Genomic DNA, 24,225 nt, shown 5'->3' with positions numbered 1-24,225 from the left:
GTGTAAGCAAAGTTGCAAGCAAAGCAGATGCTCATCAATGTTAATCCAGAGAACATTGTTTTAAAATATCATATTTCAGCCAGAGATCACTTTCATAAATGCTGACTTTGTGATTGCAATAACCAGTGTATGCACTCTCAGTTATTCAGAATCATTTCATTACGATGTTACAAAATAGTTTGTGCAATTGTTGTTGATGGAAACGTAGGGGATGATAACCAGTTGAGAAGTAAAAGTATATTTTACTATATTTTTCAGGTAAAAGTTTTACATTGACAATCACAGTATTCACAAACCCACCTCAAGTGGCTACCTATCACAGGGCTATAAAGGTTACAGTGGATGGACCTAGAGAACCTAGAAGTAAGTGCCACCTACTTATGTTCATTACTGGTATGATTTATGCAGACAATTACAGTAATTTTGCTTGACTAAGAGTCAACATTTTGAAGATAATTTATCATATATCATTGGCTCAAGATATTTCTGGACTTTCCATTAAAGTGCAAGAAGACTTCTGTTGTCTTTCTTCTGAATCAAAAAATGGCGTTAAATTAAATCTTGATCGCATGTAATGGTTTTTAGGAATAAACGAACTCCTCCACCGAGTAGCTTCAACAAATCATGTCCCTTTCCGCCTTAATACTTCATTGTGTTCAGATGGGAGATTGAATGAGACATTAACTCACCTAACATCATTTTTAAATCAATGTGCTCTGGACCTCAGTAAATCATGATATTCTATTCAAGTTCAATTTAATTTATACTATAGGTGAACGCTAAATAAAGAGGTAAAATACTACCTGACCACAACCTGTTCTGATATAACTATGACAAGAGCTAAAATATTCATCAATGTTGAGTTTCATATTCTATGAACAATAATTAGCAAATTTTTTCTAGAATTATTATATTGATACTTCTAAAGGTTGGGTGATATATCTAGCTTTGAGCCATACTGACTATTATCATCAATCTATGCTCATTGTTGTAACATATCTTGCATCCTAGACATGAGGTCAAATTCCACCATAGCAGCTGGGAAACTTATGTTCATATAATTTTAAAAAAGGAACTTTTTTTTAAAAAAAGCTGATCTTGGCAGTGTCAGGAATGTCACAAGTAGATGCAATGCTCTTGGATTAAACCCTAATTATGACTGAATGTTTGTTACTCAGAGTATATGCGTGAATTCTTCAAGAATAGGATAGGCTTGCATGTGATACCCTCTATATGGAGTCATTGCTGGCACTTCTTGTAAAGGTTTGCAAGAAAATAATGGACAGTTGGACAAGGTGATAGACACCCCTGTCACCTGTAATGCCCAAATTATAATTTTGTTTTTAAATATTTTGAGAATTAATCTTGAGGAGAGGAACATACCTTGCTCAAGCAATTCTACAGAGTACTTGACTTAATCCTAAAAAATCATTGTATGCTAGGAAAGTTTAATTTAACAGCTTTCATGATACTGCTGATCATTATAATAAATCTGAACATATGAGACAATTATAAATTGGCCTGTTTTGTAGAGTTACTGAGATGGAAACAAATAAGTATCCATATCCTCATTAATATCTTTATATAGTTAAAATTATTTTAATATTAGCTGTGCCTCAAATGAGACTTTTGCAGTATACTGATAACATATGAGATATATTTGAGCAATACTGCATCATTAGAAAATTGCAAGAGTAATTCCAGTGGTTAATAATGTTTGCAAACTCTGCCTAGTGTTCCATGAACCGTTATATACAAAAACGTTCACAAATTGCACATTCACAATTCTGCAAGTTCTTTGAAAGGATCATTTCTCATTGGAATTGCAGAATTATGAAATCAACTGCAATAAGTCTTCTTCGCATGCCTATAGAAACAATTTCAGAGCTGTACTTATTCCTAGTGCAAATACAAATACTCTGTCCTGAAGCCTGTGCCTGAGCACCTGCCTTAGGCAGGCCAGACTCCAGTCGTGGTATTAAAGGATCAGGAAACCTCTCTAAAACTAAAACATGACAGACTTAGCATTTGAACAGCACACATCAGCTGCATAATGTTTAAAGACACCTGGACATAATGTGTAATATATATCATTACATATGGAGCAACATCAATTTCAGATGTGAATGGATCAGATTAAATAAATGTCAAGATTTTTCTCATTGTGTGTCTTTTTAAAAATGCACAGAAAACAAGGCTTCTAGTATTGGAAAGCTAAAAAAGTTTATGATCGCAGATTCTTATTTCATGGTAGCATATCAACACAGTGTCATTATTTTTTATATACTTATTTGTCAGTGAGATGTGAATGTCACTGGAAAGTGTATCATTTATTATCTGTCCGCAATCATCAGAAGCAAGGAGTTAGTTAAGAGGCAACCACATTAGTAGATCAAGAGCTGGAATGGTAAGAATCAAAGATTTCCTCCCTCGAAGATCAGTGAACCAGATGAGTTTTTTAACAATAATCCAGTGATTTCACGATTACTATAACTGATTTTAGCTTTAATTCCAGATTTATATAATTATTTGAATTTAACCTCCCAAGTTGCCATGTTGGGATTTTGAACTCATGTTCCTGGACTGGATGCAAGATCAGGAACCTATTAATTGTAATGGGGACGAGATTCTACCAATGGTAAAGTCCTGAATGCAGGTAGGCTGCCAGAGGGAGGCAGTGGCTGGCCATCGGATAATAATCATGAATGACTGTATGTCAGCATCAGAGCCAGTATTGAAAAGAGCCTGGGTAGGACAATTTGATAATGTACAGCAAGGTGGTGTTCGTTTAAAGAGGAAACATTAAAAGAAAGGAATTATGTATAGTGATGCATTGGATAAGAAGATGACAAAACATCAACCCTCCCCCCACCCAAATAAAAATCAAAAGTAGAACAAGGAAATTAGCAATATGCAAATCAATAACATCAAGCTTGTCATCATAATTTAGAACTCCTCTAGAGAGAATTGTGGTTGAGGACAAGAATCAGACCCTAAGTAGCAGTCAGTGCATTCACAAGAGATTATTGTTTAGGACTGGCACATTTCAGTGGGCTGCCACATGCTTCTCTGTAAACTGCAATCAAGGGGAAACGTTCCTGCATTAGACAGGTACGTATATTGGACACTCCCAGCCAGAACTGCAAAACATTCTGAGCTGTATGATGTGAAGCCTATTGACAATAATTTCATTGTGTATATAATCTCTGAAATGTATTATGCTAGTTTTACAATAGTCATATCTGCAGGGTGCAGTAAGGTTTTGGATTGCTCCAGGGCGTTGACATTTTTCTTTTCAACCTATAAAAGCAGAAGAAAAACACGTAATGCTGGTTTCAAACATGCTCACATATCGCAAAACATTGCTTATAAGGTTTCAAAGATATATGTATACCTGTGTATGAGCAAACAGGCAAATAAGTGATTACCAGAAAAGAACTAACCTCGAGCTTGAGGGAGGTCTCCAGCTTCACCATCTCCTGCTGTTTGCTGTCACACATGGCCTTCTCATAGGTGGTCAAGCACCTGTAATCTCTAGGGCCTGCTCACTTTTTTATGTGCATAGTATCCAGGAAGGCTGTTACAGATTCAGGAATTACATACAGAGACATACAATGACTTAGTTATTATCCATCCTGTTTGTTTTGGGAGTGTGCTTTGCAATGCAAGGTCTGAATCGGAAATAAGTAAGCTACTCACCAAAAGTAGTTGTATCCCTCTCCTACCTTAGCATCATGTCTGCCATCTTCTGCATTTGCATCCTCATGGCAGCATTCACCATACTGTATGTAATCTCCTCCCTGACTCGTGCCAGTACTTTCTGTGAAGAGTGCAATTTAGAGCAAAAGAGCATTGGCTTCCTGCAATTTAAGTACCAACATCAATAAATAGGCAGTGAATGATTGCTCAGGATTTCTGCAGTTCCCATGTGTAATAGGCAAGAATGTAGAACTGTAAATGGTTCTAGATCCATTTAGATGATATTTAGAAACTCATCGCATGCAAATGATCCATTAGACAATCTGCTATGAAGTAGGAACCTGCAATAATTAAACAAATATACCACTTCTGGATTTAGGGAGTAAATGTCACATGTGAGAACAGTAGCAGAAAATATGTGTAGCTCATTATTTATATGTGAAAGTAAGTTTTTATCAAGTTCAGCATATAATGACCTGCCTGGAACAAAGGCCTTTTATGTGCTTTAGTCTGTACCCCTAAAAATGAAGCCAGGTTGACTGCAAGATGAGGAAGCTGAATAGCAAGCTGCTGTGACTTTGACTCCCACTTCATCACATGACCTGTCCTCTCTATGTGAGGCTGAATTTGCAGTTAGAATCAGGGCTGACATTTTCTGAAGAACAGACCTTGGATCCTGAATTCCAGTCTTGGTCCAAGCACAACTGCCTTCTTTTCTCTTTAGCAGATGGGAGCAAATGCCACCATATTCTGCTGGTGAGATTTGGATTAGAACTGGCATTCATGGCTGCATACTGCCAATCTCTGATTAAAAAAAAGTAGCCTGGAAACTTGTTCTCTCAGTCTTTTTATTTGTGTAGAAGGTAGATCCATATATTCTACTTAGTAATTATTTCAGATTGTGCACCAAAAATTGTTCTGGCTGATGTCTGCCACTTGTGTGGGCTGATACTAATGTAGAGTGTCACCACAGCACATTACATCTCATTTTCCTCTCTTTGAAAGTGTATTTCAGTTTCACTTTCTGCTGATTTCATTTACAGTGTAGTTTTTCAATGTCATTTTTTAAGGCAGGGGCTGGATATTGCAATCACAGTGTCATGGACTTGCAAGGTGCTTTCCTCTGAATTAGAATGACAACATACTATATTCGTAAAATGTCACAATTTCCAATGTGACTAAAGGATCAGTTTTCCATTTGTTGACAGGTGATCTTTTCAACTTCATATGTCAGTAACAATTTTTTTCCATTATCTGCTTCCAAGTAAGTACTATTACAGCACAGGTGCTTTTTTTAAAGTGAAGGTGTCTGGCACTCCCTCTTGGAAGTACTTCTTAAGAGCGTGTGAATACTGTGCACTAAAAGATTAAAAACCCCACCATCTTATAATTGCTGTATTTAACTTTGAACTTTTTTCCCTTGAGCTTTGATTCATCCTTGTTTAAAGGACTGCATTAGTTTGTTCAAAAAAAACCTAGCAGATTAATCTCTAAATTGCTCAATTCTCCCTTTCTCTCTGTTACAATTTTACTATTTAAACAGGTAGCCAGACAGGAAATGAGTCATTTGTTTATGCAACCTTTGACTTACCTGTGTGTTGGATAAGAATGCTTACAGTAGAGCATATCAAGAATTTCAGTGACAATTGCTCAGGTAATGAACAAGCTTCAAAGTTCCCTGAAATAGCTGCCAGCTGCAAAATAACATGTTGCTATAAGTAAAGGAATTTTATCATTTCTTCTTCCAGTAAAATGGCAAGTGCAATTCATAATTTTTTTTATAACAACTGCCAGCTTGTGATTAAATATAGGAATAGAAGAAGCATAAATAGAAGCATAGAAAACCTACAGCACAATACAGGCCCTTCAGCCCACAAAGTTGTGCCAAACATATCCCTACCTTAGAAATTACTTGGCTTACCCATAGCCCTCTATTTTTCTAAGCTCCATGTACCTATCCAAAAGTCTCTTAAAAGACCCTATCGTATCCACCTCCACCACCATTGCCAGGAGCCCATTCCACGCACTCACCACTCTCTAAGTAAAAAAATTACCCCTGACATCTCCTCTGTACCTACTCCCCAGCACCTTAAACCTGTGTCCTCTTTTGGCAACCATTTCAGCCCTGGGAAAAAGCCTCTGACTATCCACAGGATCGATGCCTCTTATCATCTTATACACCTCCATTAGGTCACCTCTCATCCTCCGTCGCTCCAAGGAGAAAAGGCCGAGTTCACTCAACCTGTTTTAATGAGGCATGCTCGCCAATCCAGGCAACATCCTTGTAAATCTCTTCTGCACTCTTTCTATGGCTTCCACATCGTTTCTGTAGTGGGGTGACCAGAACTGAGCACAGTACTCCAAATGGGGTCTGACCAGTGTCCTATATAGCTGCAACATTACTTTCCAGCTCCTAAATTCAATTCCACGATTGATGAAGGACAATACACATATGCCATTCTTAACCACAGAGTCAACCTGTGCAGCTGCTTTGAGCGACCTATGGACTCAGACCCCAAGATCCCTCTGATCCTCCACACTGCCAAGAGTCTTACCATTAATACCATATTCTGTCATCATATTTGACCTACCAAAATGAACTACTTCACACTTATCTGGGTTGAACTCCATCTGCTACTTCTGCCAGTTTCATTTCAACAGGCAGTAAGCAACATATAAAAGAACTTACAAGGTGTTCATTATCAAAAAGCAACCTTTACCATTCCAATCAAACATTAATGTTTTGTGGGAGTGTTCAGTAATCTTTTTCTGTTTTATTTATGTCTATTTCAAAGATTGGTATAGGAATAGACTCCAAAATGGATCAGTCCATTTGTTGTTGGTTAAACACTTAAAACAGACAACATGTCAGAAGCAGTGTTGCAAGCAAAAATGTTTTCTGCTTATCTTTCTCCTGCTCACAGAGCTAACTAAAGGCTCAATTCAATCCATGACACCATTAATCACAGCATAATTGCAGGGTCAGCTAATCAACAGACCATGAGTTTTGAATGCAAGTCAGTTTTATGCAATATCAGTTTTTAAAAAAATCTTAAATAGCTTAAGGGGTGCAACAGCCCAGAAAGGGAAGCACAAAAGTATTTTGTGGAAAGACCCTGTAACTCTCAAACAGCTGATATAAACAATGTCAGAGGCCAGGACCAGGTTGGATGCTACTATCTCTCCTGGCTGTCAGCATCTGATATCTGACTTCGGATGAATGGACATACAAATCCAGAGGTCAGTACAGTGATGATGCATATGGCTGTCACTTCTCTTATGTCTTATAGCATGTGGTACACATCTACCTTTCATCCTAAGTTACTATGAAAGGAATAGGTAGCAAGGACACAAACTTAAGAAATGCAGTCAATACAGGGTAACTGTCAAGTCAAAGATGCCTTGATAATAGTATACTCATGCAAACTCACTTTCCAGATCCCCAGGAACGTGTTACCATTTTGCTTCTCATGAGGGTGTTATAATAGGGTTACACTGTACTGTGAGGCGGATGGCTACTCTTGCTCAGTGAGCTTTGCATGACCTTCTTCCATCATTCTATCAACTATTTTATCCGTTACCTTTAAGGATATGTGAACATGTACCCAAAGACCCCTTGCCCTCTATACCTCTCTGTATCCTGCTATTTATTATGTATTTCTAGGGTTTATTTGTTCTTCCCAATGGTATTATTTTGACCTTCTTCCATTGAATTCCACTTGCTGCTTTGACAGAACACAACATGGTTACTAACAGTTACTGCACTATATAACTGGGGTAATAGTTTTATTCCTCAAAATAATATTGTTTTCTTTACATGGTGCTTCTGCCTTTACCTTTTCTGATCACTCTCTACCAATCATTGTGTGACCCATCAAGGACCAGAAGAAACACTCTGGCCCCATCAGTGTGGCAGCGAGGCTTCTGTGACTATTTTTCTTCCATGTATAGTGTCCTTCCAGTGGAATTATTTTTTTTAAATCATGACCTCCTTACAGTATTTCAGGATCCACCTTGAGAAAGGAGAATTGCCCTCATAAACTGCTGCAGGCATTTAAAAAAAGCAGCTACACTTGGATCTCTGCCTTCTAATGGAAGCAGCCATCACACCTGGTGCTTTCCCAGGTTATGGTAATGAGCTGAGTCTTGAAACACCACCAGGTTTAGTGTACATCAGACTGGGTCTGTGCAATTCACAGTCTTAGCTGGGAGACTTGGGAAATATTCCATGGTCACAATTTCCAAGATGTACACCTGGTGAGTAAATCAAATAAATCATACTATTGTCTCAAAATTAAACCATGGTTATGTTATTCTGCCTAAGGATATACAGCCATCAGTATTTATTTTCCAACAGATTTTTATTTGGCTTTTCTCCACATATCCAGTTTATAGTTGTCACCAAAATAGTTATCAATAATACTATGTTCGTACAGGTAGACCATATTAATTGAGACAGACTTGGTGGAACACGAGTCATAAGAAAAGATGGCAGGTTTTAACAGCTGTGAAATTATATTCTTAACCATTTTCCCCCCCTGAACACAAATGCATTTTTAATGATCAGGATTCAATAATGAGGAGGACAGAGCAATGAACTCTCTACTTTTTGCTAGTTTATAAATTTGGCCAATGTTGCAGTTTTGTGTGCTTTTGAAGACTCCAGATAGTAATGTGTCTAACTGAGCCACACAGATAAAAATGTCCATACTCATTCTCCAGTCAATGCTAATGTCAGCTGAGGTGTTAATTAAAAAAATCTATTATTAATCTTAGTGTTCCTGGGTTTGAGAACATAAGAACATAAGAAAAAGGAATGGTAATAGACCATTCAACGATTTGAGGCTGCTCTGCTACTCAGAAAGATCATGATTGATCTTCCATCTCAAGTACCACTTTCCTGCTCCACCCCATTATCCCTCGATTCCCTTGTAAAGATTTCAGTTTTGAATGAAATCAACGACTGAGCTTCCACAGTCCTCCAAGAAATAAAGATCCTAAAGATTTACCAACCTTTGAGTGATAAAAATTGTCCACATTTCAGTTCCAAATGGGCTACCTATTATTTTGAGATTGGCTGACTGTTTTGTTTGAGACTGTATGGCCTATGATCTGTTTGAGCAGAAGAAATATTGACCACTGATCTTGTTTCCAGTTGCTATTCAGCAACCCCTTGGCAGCAACACAGGTGTGGATTTTGGTGAGAGCATTAATTATAAAGGCCTCATGATAAGTACCCTGGCAATGTTCATTGACAATAATCACACATGAATAACATTCCAATATGTGGGTATGGTGAGTGTGACCATTATTCAGCATAAGTTAATTTCTCCAGCAGAGGAGAAGGTGATGATTTGTGGCATGACAACAGAAAATTTAAATCACACTATCATTGCCACCAGAAGAATATATATGTGATGGTAATCATTGTAGAAACATAGGTTTAACAGCTGAAACTTTATAAAACAAGTCTTTGTCAATACAATGTCAAAAGCTTTACAGTGAGTGCCATAATTTATTAATACAATTATATTTATAAAGCTGCCTGAATGAAAAGTTTCCTGTAAAGGACATGATCATAGGGTCTCTTTACCATTGAAGACACAAAACAAATTTGAAGGGATTTCTATTAGTTTAACCTTTGAAGCTTACATTGTTTCCTTTGGGATTCTGTCAGTTACAAAATGGTGAGATGAGTAAACTAGTGAGAACTTTGGTGTTCATGTCTTATACCAGGTGGTACCACTCTTGCTCCTATTTTATTTGTTCTATCAGAAAACAAGTAGTTCTCTTTTTCATATGTCTTTTATTTTTTCATCTGGGATAAGGCGATGAACATTAACCTGAATCATCCTTGGAAAAGACAATTAGTTTTGGTAACTGGATGTCCTGGCAGATGCTAGCTTCAAACTTACCACATTTCCATGGGATCTCACTGAGAAGTGGCAGTGGGTACTTTGGTCTTTTTCCTCTTTGCTCTCTGACAGCAAAGTTCCATGTCAGTATTGTACGCAATGATGCCTCAAAACTATTTTCTACCATGGTTTAAAACTTCTGGGCATACAACAAAAAGATTTTCACTTTTATAAGATTTCTGATTTTTTTTAACAACGTGTACATTAGACTGATCTGAAACCACTTTTTGGCTAGTTTGATAGTGTATGTACCTCATGAAGTTGCCTGAAACTGACTGACCTATCAGGGCTTAATCTTAATAACTTTTGATATTTTGCAAGGGTAAATTTTATGAGATAAGGCTTTACAAAATTCATGCTAAAGTTTTATTGGAAAACCACATTTTGTCTGTTCCAGTGTAGTCATTTTCTTGGAAACTCTTCAGAAGTTTTTGTCCTTCCCTAACTCTAAAAACAAAAACTCTTTGTGAACTTTTTTTTCTTTGAGCAGAGATATTTTGAAAAGTAATGTACTTCCAAAGCTTGTTTAAAATACTAGCAAGTAATATATAGAGAGGAAAAATTATGACAGGTTTGGTTAATGGTATAGCAGTGTGCAGTAGGTTTCTGTTGCAAGTGTTTCCTGTTACTGGAAATAGCCTAACTGAACTGCAGCTTTCTTGAACTTTCAAAATTATGGCAGAAAAATTAAAGAAAAACAACCAAGGAAAATGACTGCAACAGCTTTCTGTTAACAAGGAAGTGCTTGCAACAGAAGCTTCCTGCTTTCAGCCACATCATCAAACTGAAGGAATGATGGTGACAGCTCAACTTGCAAAACTCTGGATCACCCAGTAGCATTGATCAATCAATTAATCAAAAGCTGAAAAGAATATCGGGCAATCTTTCTATTCCACTGCAGTCTGAATTTGGATTTTTTGCTTTTCTACAGGGGCAATAATCCAAATTAAAAGAAACAATGGTTTACTCACAAAGTGTCCTGCCAAGGCATTTGAATGACATGTTCCTTTGTTGTGAAGAAATATAGTGCATTTTGAAGAGTGACATTGGTGTGCCCACCAGCAGTGGCATCATAAAATAATTTCCTGAGATTTTTGCAGGGAATAAGTAAAAATTCTAACTTTGTGTGATTAAAGGACTTTGGTATACAATGACCATAACCAAAAACCTGGCCAAACTGATGTCATGTTTCCCAGAATACATTGCATTTACACAATCTATTCCAGAATACTTGCATGTTTTTGTGCAAGCTTTTGAGACATAGTATTTTTACGTAGTGTGTCTTTTTTTAACTGTTTTGGTTCACATGGCTCTTTTTTTATTTACAAAAGTCTGGGACTTATTCTAAAATGAAACATTATCAATTTGATAACAGAACCAACAGAAGCAACAACCTCCCATTGGCCCAGTTCTGCAAAAGCTTCAAGAATGTATTACCCAGTATTTGTTAAATTTGTAATTTGTAATGAAATTTGTAATAAATTTGCAAATTTGTAATGAAAAGCATTAGTATTTGTTAAAGCATTAGAAAGCTGTTCTGGTGCGCATGCTATTTTTGCAGTAATGGATTTTCTCTACAGGACTGGTTGCTTTTTAACCACTAATGGGTCCAACAATACAGTACGAGTTTCTATTCAACTTTTAAGTCTAATCAGATGCTCCATTCTTCTTTGGTGGGTTATATATTTCAGGTAATGTCTAATAAAGCAAATAATTTCAGGATAAACTATTTTATTGTAATGATCCTCAATTTGGAGTTGGGTTAATTTGTATTTATACATTTAAGGGGAAGCTGGATAAATACATAAGACAGAAAAGGTAGGAAGATATATAGATATATAAAGTGTAATAAGACTTATATAAACACAAGCACAGAACCATTTATGTGCTGTTTGAAGAGACTAAAGGAGTTCTCTGCGGTATCATGAAAAATATTTCACACTTATCCCTAAAACAGATTATCTGGTCATTATTTTATTGGCATTTATGGAATACTGACATTGTACAAATTAGCTGCAATGTTTCCAACATTGTAAAAGTACAGGGGCTCCCTGAACCATGAATGATCTGACCTACAGAAAACCGATTTTACACAAATTCTCCCATTCATTTTTGAAGCATTTTTCAAGCTAGTGATAATAATAACAATAAAATGTTTCATAGTATTCATTAATGACTGGATACAGTGTATTCCATTAGTTTAATTATGGGTAGTGTTAGGATGATTATTCAATGAAATGAAAGAATTACAGCAAGTGTTTATAGAGTGATACGATATGGGATACTCCAGAAAACAGATGTTTCTGACTTAAGGAGAAATCATCTAATGGATAGTGTCAGGAACGGAACCCCTATGGAACCTGAGGACTGCCTGTAACTGTATTTCGAAGTTTTTAACTAGCTGTTTATTAGTCTGGGACATCTTGGCATTATGAAATGCACTATTGCAATGCAAATTTTGTTGCTTCTTTCGTTATAAATATGCAGAAGTAAATTGTAAATGACTTCCCAGAGAAAGTAATCATTTCATTGAAGGACTAGGCATCTAAAGCTCTACACAGAGATAGAGCAGGTATGCACATACAGCAGTTTATTGGGTAAATAGTTACTTCACCTAACTCCTACAATTATAGCACATTACTAATAATTCTAAACTGGGAGCAATGTAAACATTTATAAAGTGTACAGAACGGTAATGAATTCAAACCTGGTCACATTATTTTGGCGGTGCATTCGAGTATAGAAAATGTGTTTCACTGTTGTCCCTATAATTGTCTGTTTCAAAATAAACAGTCAATGCAAGACACACAAAGGGAGCTGCTTTTCATTTTACTACTAATGGTGCTGCAGCACAACAGAGAGATAATCCTGTTTGTGGGGTCTATTACATTCTAATGCTTTGCATAGAGTCAGAGAGGCTGACTGTTGAATTCTCTGAAGGCCACATGGCAGTACAAAAACTTCTGAATAATTTATGGGATTGCAGCAGTATTGCAATGTGTTATTAAATGCTTGGTATGAGGTTGCTTTTTTGTTGTCCTTTGAGAAACTAACAAGCTCGTATGAAGAGATTTACAGATAATGTGATGAGCTGTGTGCACTGGCATTGGATCAGGGCCAGCAAAATGCACTATGCCCATGCCAGTGATGAAATTGCATGAATTGATGTCACACTTTTATCACAAGTGCCAGGCTAAGGCATAGCAACAGAAATGAATTTGAACTTAAATGTGAGCATCATTTTTCATATCTACAAACTCAGAATTCCACTTCTGAAACTTGATTTCAATTCCCCAGAGCTTTCCTTGCCCAGCTTCAGGTTTTCTACTGCCAAATGTTGGCAAAGAAAAAAATCCACTGCTCTTATCTAAACTGCCTGAGTAATTGATCCAAACTCAAATCTGTAATGATCTCAGCTGAGTGATTTAATGTTCTGTAACTGGGTGCAGATTTACAGGGCTCCTAAACAAAATTGGTTTGTGTTTTGCATTTTGTAAAGCAAGGGGTTTTACAAAAATGTGCAGGACAAATTTGTGATAAAGTCATGCTTGATTATTGTCTCCAGTCATGCTCACCTCTGTGCATTCACTGCAGTTGAACTGAATGTATGGGGGCAGGGTGGAGATGGTGGCTGGCAAGTACAAATACCATTCATGCATGTATTTACTGCTAACAACCAAAGACAATTTTCTCCTCCAAAAGATTTTACTATTAGTTCACATTGTCTATTAGACATACTGCATTTGTAAAAAATAACTACAGGTTAAAAAATGATTCAGTGCAGTGAAAATTCTAGGAATGGTGAATAATGTGGCAGGGAAGATATCCGGAAAAGAAAGCTGTGTTTCAATGAAAGCAGGAAGAAGGTACTATTAATTATGAATGAAATCCTGTCAATCTGCTGATTTCATAATGATGCATACTTGAGGACATTTCAAGGTGGAGAAACCATGTTGGAATCTTATTCACTTTAGTTGGTCAGATCCTAATCCATAGACTTCTCAGTGTTATTTTTATATTGTAACCTTGTCCTGGTGCTTTTGGGTAACTTTGCCAATCTGGTTTCTAGAATAAATAAGATATCTTCTTGTAAACAAAGGAGAAAAAGCTATAAACTCTGGCAAATCTCTCCCCAAAACACAATAATGGAAAAGGTGCATGTGGGTGAGTTAAATTAAGGGCAGAGTATCCACATCCTCATTTGTGCCACAGTCCCACCCACTGCTTATTTAGTTCCAAGGTTTTGGAAGGTATCTAAGAACTCCAAGAATATTCATGTCAGAATTCATGAAGTTATTGGACTCCATTACAATTTTAACCCTGGGCTACACAAGGCAACAATAATGTTGAACACATTGGGAAAGCTGCTGGATGTGAGATTCAATGCTGGACAAGGGACAGTCATTTTTATGAACATTTTTTTTTCTGTTTTCCTTGTGGCTGGAATGTTTCTCTGGGCCCCAGAGGAAGACCTTGTGGCTCCTTTACCCCCAACTTCAATTATCTTGCTATCCTTCCAACAATTTACAAGTCTCCATGGGAAACTCCTATCACCCGGAATCCAGTCCTACCCTGGCTTTTACTTCATTCCCACTTGGTTTGGTGAGAAATCAGTTCTTGCAGATGATAATGAGGCTCTCTGTATAAAATGGCACAGGCATTAAATAGCGCAGTCAAGCGAGCTTACCCCTAGCCCATTCGCAATATTTCATTTTGCCCCAAGTTGTAACAAAATGTAGTTTTATATGAAGCATTCCCTTCTGTTGTGTTCTAATGCTACTACAATGAAGGTCCATGTTAATCTTCAATTTAATGTCACGCATTTCACTGACCAAGAACAACTTTGAGTTTTAAGCCAGTTGCATGCTCAATCACAGTAATACAAGACTTGCGACCTTGTGAAAACTGCCTACATCCTAAAACTCACTGGTCATGGTCAAACTGTACTACATACTTAAATGGGTTATGGTATAATACACAAAGGTTTATTGTAGCAATGAGTAAGCTATTACATTACAGCAAATCAGTGCCTTTTAGGTTGTGGAGTGAAAGCAGTGCTGTAGTTTGTGACTGTTGTACAGGTGATGACAGGATGCAACAGGAAAAGTCTGGAACTAATAATCATGGACAGCTGTTTTCTCTTTCAATTGCCTGATCCCCACACTATATTTCACACCGAACAACGTTTAATTGCTAATAAGAGCAATGGACCTGGAAAATTTTAGGAGCCCGGAAAGACACATTAAACAGGCCTGTCACAGTGGGCCGAATGAATATATATTTAGAGAGCCCACCACAGCAAAATATCATTGTAGGTGAGCCCTTGGGGTTATGCACAACCGATTGGGTTTCGCCATGGAGTTGATGGGAATGTGAGAGAGAATGGGTAACAAGGAAATAAGTGTAGGGATGAGATGGATGGGAGTGCTTTGAGTGATGGCATAGATTTGATGGGCCAAATGGCCTCCTATGTCATGAGAAATAATGCACACAGGCCTTTCAGGTAGCTTAGGGGGTCTGAGCCAATTGGAGCATGGAACAGGGCTCACACAGAAGTGTGGCCCAGGTTGGGAGTTCGTAGTCAGGGTATCTGATGGGGACAGAGGGGCAATTGGGACCTTGTGGGTTGGGTAAGGTCATCAAGGTATGGTGGGGGAGGGGGTGGAGATTATTGTTGTGAGCAACTGTTGGGAGATTGATGGTCAGGGCCACAATCAGATTTGTGAGGAATAGGTGGAGAGGAGTGCCCAGTGGTGGGAGAGAACCTACGTACTTGAAAAGACCGACCTGAAGCTGATTCCCAGCACCAGTCAGGGAACTGAAATGGCCCTTAGACATGCATTGCATGTAATATTATGTTACTTTACATGTCTGAGTGCCTCTTAGCAAATCAGATGCACTGAGGATTGGAAGGAAATTTGTGTTAGACCCCAGTTTTATTTTACAACTGTTTATTTCTTATAGAAATTTTATTGCATTGCACATTTAGAAATTGTGCTATGTAAAGAAATTCCTAAACCATCAGTATAAGTTTTCTTAATATTAAAAACCCACCTCAAATAATTTTTAACATGGTAATCAGAAAAACTTGTGATAACAATTTTAAAAGGGCTTACAAACAAAAGATATGCTTGAGACCAAACTTATCTTTACTTTGGGATTTGTGCATAGTGTTGAACATAACTGCTAATAAGAGCTCATATTGTTATTTCTAACCATATGATGGACCTATTATTCTGATTCAAGCCAGAATGCAGTTATATGAGTTAATGCATCATGTGCATGGAAATACCAGCAAAAAAAAAGGCACCTGATCTTCTGCTCCAACCTAAGAGTGGCCATCTAAGCCCAAAAGTTTGGACGCCCCTGATGTAGGTTACATTACTTTCATTTTATTGTATAGCTTTTGGGAACATGGCTTCATGTCACTGATGAAGTCCTCTACTTCATGTATTTTCCTTTGTGACCATCCACAGCAGAGGCTGAGCCACAATGTAAAAAAGGAGCTTTTGGCACTACCTGCCATTTCTCCAGCATATAATTTTTCAGACAGCGATGTAGTTTCCTGCTTATTGACTTTTCCCAAAGAAGCAATTGTTTCTGTGTTACTGACAGATCTATTCAGTCTGCTCTGTGATGACTAGGATACTATAACATCTATTGTAAAACCATTTCATATGCTGCAAAATATGCTCCGGTTTCCTCCCACATTGCAAAGACGTACGGGTAGGTTAATTTGGGTTTAAAATGGGCGGCATGGACTCGTTGAGCCGGAAGGGCCTGTTACCACACTGTAAATAAAATTTAAATTTAAAAAATTTAAACTAACCATAATTCAATATGGCACACTAATTTGTAGCCACATTCAGCAAATTCCCCTTCCCCCCATATGCACACATGCATCCATACACTCTGACATACTGAAGTTATCTTTAAATTTGACATAAGGAAAATAGAAATAAATCTCTAAATGTAATTTTAATTAAATTGTACATTACAGAAGGTCAGCTATGGAAAGTGCTTAAGAATTTTGTGGTAATGGGGTGAGGTCTACTTCTTCAATGGTATTGACTTTGTGGGCAATTAATAGCAAACTCAACACAATAACTACATATTAACAGAAGAACATTGATAATTAGTGACAAGTGATCGGAACTTCTTAAAATTAACATATTTCCATCAACTGAATGAGATGACAATGGGTAGAAAATACGACTCATTTTGTCAGAGTGCCCAATGAAATAGTTTTTAAAAAAACTCAGGATTCTGCAGATGCTGAAAATGTGAAACAGCTAAATAAAAGCACTGAACACATACAGTGTGTCAGTGAGGAGAGAAAAGAAAACCCAGTGCCTTGCATGGAAACTCCTGAAACACCTGCCTATATGGCTATTGTGTTTTTCCCATATACACCAACTGACATGAGTTGCTGGAATGATTTGCTTTTGTCTCATACATTTGAATCTTGCTCTCCGCATTTGAACAATTTAAGCCATTTAAGAAAGAATTCTATCCAGTACTTCATTACTGGATCTGACTTCTCTATCACTAGAGCAAGCATCTTACATGTTATAGGCAAAATATTTCAGTACACAAGAACATAAGAAAATAGGAACAGGAGTAGCCCCCTTGGTCCCTCAATATGATCATGGCTGATCTGCGTCAGGCCTCATCTCCTCTTCTGTGTCAGTTACCCAGAGCCTTCAATACCATGATCTTTCAAAAATTGGCGTACTTCCTCTTTAAGTACCCACAATGACCTCTGGATAGAAAATTCCAGGGAATCTCCACACTCTGCAAGAAAATGTTCCAATGCACCTAATTTTCAAATGATCACTCTAGATCTTAAAACTATGTCCCTTCAATTGAGCTTCTCCCACAAGTGGGAATATAAGATATCTTTATTAGTCACATATACATCGAAACACACAGTGAAATGTATCTTTGCGTAGAGTGTTCTGGGGGCAGCCTGCAAGTGTCGCCATGCTTCCGGCACCAACACAGCATGCCCTCAACTTCCTAACTTCTACAACTTCTACAAACCAGAGCACCTGGAGGAAACCCACGCAGTCACGGGGAGAACATACAAGCTCCTTACAGACAGTAGCCAGAATTGAACCCGGGTCGCTGGCGATGTAATAGCATTACGTTAACTGCTACGCTACCGTGCCTGCCCTCTATCTTAACATCTTATCTTAACATCTTAACATCTATCCTCTCATGCCCCCTAAGAAACTTCTATGTTGCCATAAAATCAGCCCTCATTCTTCTGAATTCCAAAGAATATTGATCTAATTTCTCTGGCCATTTGTGACAGGACAATCCTCTCATCCTAGGAATTAGCCTATATCTTAGCCACAAATACATATTTCAAATGAAGTAGCTATGCTGATGGTGGTAAATCTTTTCCAGTATCTGGAAGCTCTTTAAAATATTCTCCTGTATTTATACACCAATGCTTTGATGGATTAGTAAAATGCTGATACATCTTTTTCTTGTGTCCTATTAGCAATCTTATTTATGGGAAGATATAAGGTAACGGTTGGATACCTCTTCACAGAAATACAGAAAGGATCTTCACTTCATTCCATCCAAATCATTCTTAGGCAATATATATTTGGTGCATAAAAATTCTTAATCTCAACCTTGAATCTACTCAGTAATGGAGCTTTTATGTACATAAATATACTTAGTGCCTAACCTTCTAGAATTAAACCCAACTCAGTGGAGACGCTAACTGAAGCTTCTGGGTAAGTTGTCTGGTGACAGTTGTGACCTAGCTAGAACTGATGACATGCTATATTTTTTTCACCATGCAAGCTTGTATCAAAGGTTTTAAATTTGCTTCAAGTGCATTGGTAATACTGTTTAAATTAGTTAACAGTTTAAACCATCTATTATGAGTGGAAGTTTTGGCAATTCACAGTTGGACCATAAATTAATATGCTTCATAGTTGCATGACAAATCATTTCAAAGGATAGCACTGAGAGGGGAGTTACAAGAAAAGCTGGCTTTCATTCATTATGTTCCTAAGAAAATAGGAGAAGGCATAGACCACTTTGCTGACTTCAAGTAGAAAAGAGGTGCCTGTGCTGGCTGAATAAGGATGGTATGAAGGTAGAAAATGAATAGCACTGGAAAAGTTGCAGTTGTTTAGATTATTATAATGTTCTGAGTATTCCAGTGCTTTGAATCTTAAATTAACAGCAAATATTATTCTACCTGGAGAACTCTGACTTTTGAAAATAAGTCATTAAGAAATTTTGCAATTGTAGAATAATAGGACTGATTATGAGTCCTTACTCATGAAATCTGCATTAATTACCTGATCCCTGTGATTAATGAACACCATGGAACCAATTTTTGCAACTATCTTTTATTTTTTAAATTGCAATTTACCACAGTGCACTAGAATTCATAGGTGCAGAGATTATGAGAAAATCGGGCAGTGTGGAACACCTGTCTGTTAACATACCTGTCCAACTCCCGTGACTTAGATTCATGGAATGCAAATTAGTCCAGTTCCTTTTAGTTGTGCATATCCATTGTGCTTAAATGATCCAATTCACCTGAGTAAAGAGCCACATTAAGCATACATATATTCTGAAGGTCCATATAATTATTGCCATGTTATACTATGTATGAATTCTTTGGAGCCCAATGTGGAAAATAGAGCATAGAATAGTACAGGACAGGGACAGGCCCTTTGGCCCATGATGTTGTGCTGAACTAATTAAACTAGTAATTAAACACCTAATTAAACTGGTCCCTTCTGCCTACACATGGTCCATATCCCTCCATTTCCTGCATATTCAAGTGCCTCTATTGTCCAATATTATGGAGGTTTGTGGTTTGTTAGGAGAGAAATTGCATTATTTCTCTTGATAATACTGAATAAGCCAAGTTTAGAAAATGGAAATGTTTTTGATTTCTTAATTCAGGGAGTTTTATTTCAGTGCCTTTTTGTTTCATTAGTAAATGGGACAAGTGACCACAGTGACATATGCGCAGGGTGCTTAAAGATAATTATAGATCCTTATTTATATACAGAAATAATCTCTGATTAGTTTCAGTGATACTTTCCTTCCCCTACTGGTTAATAACGGTTTCCATGTGAGATATGAAATCACAAAGCTGTATGTGGTCTTTGATGAGTCAATTAGGAGTACAAGTTTTGTGGCAAGTAACAAATGACAAATCAGTTGTTGAGAGGCGTGCTGAAACACTGGGTTGTGGTGCATTGGATTAGCAGGGTATTACTTCGATCTCTTGCAGTGCTAAATTTCTGATGTCAACAATGTTGATCTGGATAACAGAGACCTGGAATACTTCACTCCTTCACATCTCTTGTTGCATGTTGGTTGAGAGAAATTCTAATGAAAAGGAACCACAGAAGTTCAGGGTGCAATGGAAACTTTTTAAAGGGAATAACACAAATGAAATCATAAATAAATATATTAGGTCTATCTTTAGGAGAAGTGATTTTTTTTCTTCAAATGCTGTTTTGCCTTCAAATTGATTTTATCCAATTGCATATTGTATGCAAGTACAGTGGCAATTGCCAAGTAGTTGTTCAACCTCATCTTTGCTCAAGTGGTAGCTTTGTTTGCAAAGCTTGTCTACACTATAGTTGACATCAGGCTGCTTGTTTGGGCCTCTTGCACATATTTCAACATCATGAAAATCCTCTTGCGTTCCTGTGAGCATTCTTTAGTATTTGTTTGCTATACTCTGCTGAAGCAACTAGAAAGGCAACATTTTAAAATGAGTTTTACTGCCAATTGTAGTGGAGCTTGATTTTACTTTTTCTTAGTTTGCTGATGAGTGCTTATAAGAATTTATTTGGAGAAAATTCTTGCCTGACAGAAAGTCATTAATTATACTCATTCTCAATTAATGGGAGGATGCCATTCAGAGTTAATCTGATTCCTTTTCTGGAAATAGGTACATTAACAAGAGACTGGAGGAGGTTATTGGCTACAGCAAATGCTGTAGTCTTTGCACTGCCAATAACATACTACATTGTCACCAATTCACGTTAAGTGCAGAGCGAGTTTGACCAAAAAATGTAACCTATCAAACATTTGAAGTTGACCGTTATTCACATTGAAATAGTAATTCTTGTTCTATTCCATACAGCTACGCATTTGCAAAATTCATTGCATTAACATCACAGGTTTCATTTGTGGTGTGAAAGTCAATGATCAAAATATTTATAAGGTTCTAGTTAGGATGTGGTTCAAGAAGTCAATATAAAATTTTGGGGGATATCTTGCTCTAAATTTGAATAGAAAAATAGAGGTAAGTGAAGAAGTAAGTATGATAGCCAGAAAAAATCAACTTCTACAATTATTCTGAGTCTTACTCCAATTCAACAATGTATTAATGAAAACAATTCACTTCTTCAGGACTGTTAAGATTCAAATGAACAAGAATGAGTTCTGAACTCCAGGTTAGGGCTTAAGTTAGTGCCATTCTCAATAATCAGGGAGTGCCAATCATTACCTGTGCACCTTCAATGTTAGTAAATCTTTCCCACAGGAGTCTTCACAGGGGATACTCCGGCAACCATGAACAAATAAAAAACTTGCATTCCTATAGAGCCTATCCTGGTCCTCACAAAGTTCTGAAAGGAGTCGCAGCCAATTAACTACTTTTAGAGGTACAATCATTGTAGGGAATTGTAGACAGATTGCAATATTTCACAAGCAGCAAGCGAGATGGATTACTGATAAACCAATTTCAGTGGTAATTGGTTGAGGTAATAGTGTAGGTTAATATTATACCATGGGAGGGTGGGTGTGTAAATGAAGACCTGTTCTGCCTATGTACTTATTACTTGACAAGTGACTACCATGAGCAGCAGCAGAGATGGAGAAAGTAACAACTTATTAATGAGGAGTCTAGTAATGTAGAAATGTCTCATGACACTTTAAAGGATGGAAGATACAAAATGTGGATAAAAAGTATGGATAACCAGAGGTGACAGGTTTGAAGAAAAAGCTGGTAATTTTTAAAGTGCTGAAGTGTCTTTAGGAAGTGAACTTCAGAGCGTGGATCAAGGTGATTGAAGTTTTTGCCACTATTAGTTACATAAACTCACTATTGGAGAACCAAAGGATTCAGTAGAGGGGGAGGGCAATGAAAGAGGATGTAAGGCTGGAGAAGATTGGGGAAGGCGTTGCTATGTGTCCATTGGGAGATTTGAAGACAAGGATGAAGATTTAAATTCAATGCTTTATAGCACTGGAACCTAAAGTATACAGTTCACCGAGAACTGAGGTGGTGGATGGAAGCAAGTGTTATTACAAACTAAAGAATTCCAGTTTATCCAGTTTCTTCCTTCACCTCATTGCCCCACACCAAATACATAGACTTATATTTCTATTTACCTCTTTTCTGTCCAACTGACCAGGCTGTTTATCTTTTCCTGCAATCTAAAACTTTCTTCCACCCTGTCAGCTGCAGTCAATCAACTCCATGCCTTATTCTACCTAATTCTGGGCTATTTTGTCCTTTTCTATGCATTTAAATTTATTAGAATTTACAGAATAGAAGCAAGACATTTGGCCCATCTGGTATGTACCAGTGTTATTGCGTCAAACAAGCAATGTTTGTTGTCTATAAATTAATATATCTCACAACATGGAAGGGGGCCATTCAGCCCATCAAGTAAATGCCAGGTCTCAAAGTAATCACGTCCCCTCAATTATCTCCTGGAAATCTGTCTTCTCCCACATGCCCCTCAACTCTCCCCCACCCCCCATTACCCTGCATGCCTCTGAGATTTGGGAGGAAACTGGAGCACCCAGGGGAAACCCACATAGTTACAGGGAGAACAAGCAAACTCCACACAGACTGCACCTCAGGTCAGGATTGAACCCAGCTCCTTGGAGATGTAAAACAGCTTTGCTAAATGCTGCGCCAACATGTCCACATGCAAACTTTCTATTCCATTTTCCCTCATGTACTTATTTATATGTCCTTTTAACTACCTTGAAATATAAAGTACAACATTCTTGACACATTTGAATAAAGAATTCTGAATTGCCTATTGGTGATTACCTTCTGTAAGGCTATTAGATTCTCCCACAGGGAAACATCTGTATGTCTGCCAGACCTACTACCAAATAATTTTAAAGTCCTCTCTTGGGTTACCTCACAACTTTCTCTGATATATTTCCTGATTGTTGAACCCTCATATTTCTAGTGTCATCCTTGTAAATTGTCTTTGTAATTTTTTTCAGTGCCTCTTTATTCTTTTGTAGAAAGGAGACCAGAACAGAAAACAATTTTCATTCTATTGGTGCAGATCTTATTGTCTCACTTTCCTTTGTATACCAATTCCAATGGTAACATTCATATGAAAATTCAATAAATCCAGTAATATGCTGGTTAGCTTAGTCATTGTTAAAGGTAGCAGTTGTGCCTCTTACCATTACCATTAAAATAATATTTTATACTTGCAAATCTAATTTTACATATGTAAAATTTAATCCTGGATAAATAACAAGAGTTAGAACAACCAAACTAATGTAAAACTTCCAGCAATCACACTGAGAAAAATAAATGTTTCAAAACATTTTTGAATTACTAATGATTTAAGAAATAGTAATTATTGATTGTGATTATTTATTTAATATAATCATATATATGGTGATACAGTCAAAAGTAGATAGGGACAGTTTATGAATCCTTTTAGACCGATCTCAGTTTTTGTTTAGGAAAGCAATACAATTAATATAATCATTGAGTTCAGATTTCTATGCCTAGTTTTAACCACTCTGTAAATAATTATAATAGTGTCCATCTTCCTTTATAAGATTTTTCAAGATATTTATTCCTGGAAATAACTGGTTAATAATTTCCTGGATTTATTAATCTGAAGAAACTTCAAGAATATGGGGGCACAGCAGCACAGCTAATAGAGCTGCTGCCTGACGGCTCCTGCGACCCAGATTCAATCCTGATCTCCAGTGCTGTCTGTGTGGAGTTTGCACATTCTGATGTGATCACATGTGTTTCCCCAAGTGCTCTGTTTCCACCACATCCCAAAGTTATGCAGGCTGGTAGGTTAGTCTGCCAATGTAAATTGCTTGTCATGTGTAGGTGACTGGTAGAATCTGGGGGTAGTTGATGAGAATGTGGGGAGAACAAAATGGGATTACTGTAGTGTAAATAGAGGCATAAAGTCGGAGAGAGATACTGCACGGAAACAGGCCCTCCGGCCCACTGAGTCCACACCAACCATCACCGCCCATTTACATGAATCCTACACTAATCCCATTTTTAAAAAATTCTCCCCACGTTCTCATGGTTAATCACTGTTTTCTGTCAATTAGAAATCAACCATCTTAAGCAAGTTTTGTTTTCTGCAGTTAGGTATTTATTTTCTTCTATTAAAAGCAGCCAATTCAGTCTTGATGGGCAGGCCCAAACTACACAAGGTGACTGGCTTTATTTTGCTTTCATTCTTTACATTGTATTTATAGTAAAATCAAACAGTTTATGCACCTGTAGACTGCTGTTTTTATTGCTTGTGTTTGTGTTTCTTCTCAATGGGATGCTGAAGGATAGGATTTGCGTGACCAGCACTGTTTGCATGCAAAA

The 24,225-nt window shown here is 37.3% G+C and overlaps 1 protein-coding gene across 2 annotated transcripts in view; it reads left to right on the top strand.

The window, feature by feature from the left end:
- Positions 1-24,225, top strand: part of runx2a (RUNX family transcription factor 2a) — a 140,651-nt gene that overhangs the window by 81,419 nt on the left and 35,007 nt on the right. For both annotated transcript variants that reach the window (XM_052024359.1, XM_052024361.1), the window contains one exon: positions 259-363. In XM_052024359.1, coding sequence (XP_051880319.1) covers positions 259-363 — 105 coding nt within the window. The remainder of the gene's footprint in view (positions 1-258; positions 364-24,225) is intronic.

The sequence above is a fragment of the Pristis pectinata genome, chromosome 10 (genome assembly GCF_009764475.1).
Source record: "Pristis pectinata isolate sPriPec2 chromosome 10, sPriPec2.1.pri, whole genome shotgun sequence".
NCBI classification, from domain to species: domain Eukaryota; kingdom Metazoa; phylum Chordata; class Chondrichthyes; order Rhinopristiformes; family Pristidae; genus Pristis; species Pristis pectinata.
The sequence above is the reverse complement of the archived record's forward strand: the minus strand, read 5'-3'. Positions and strand labels throughout refer to the sequence as shown.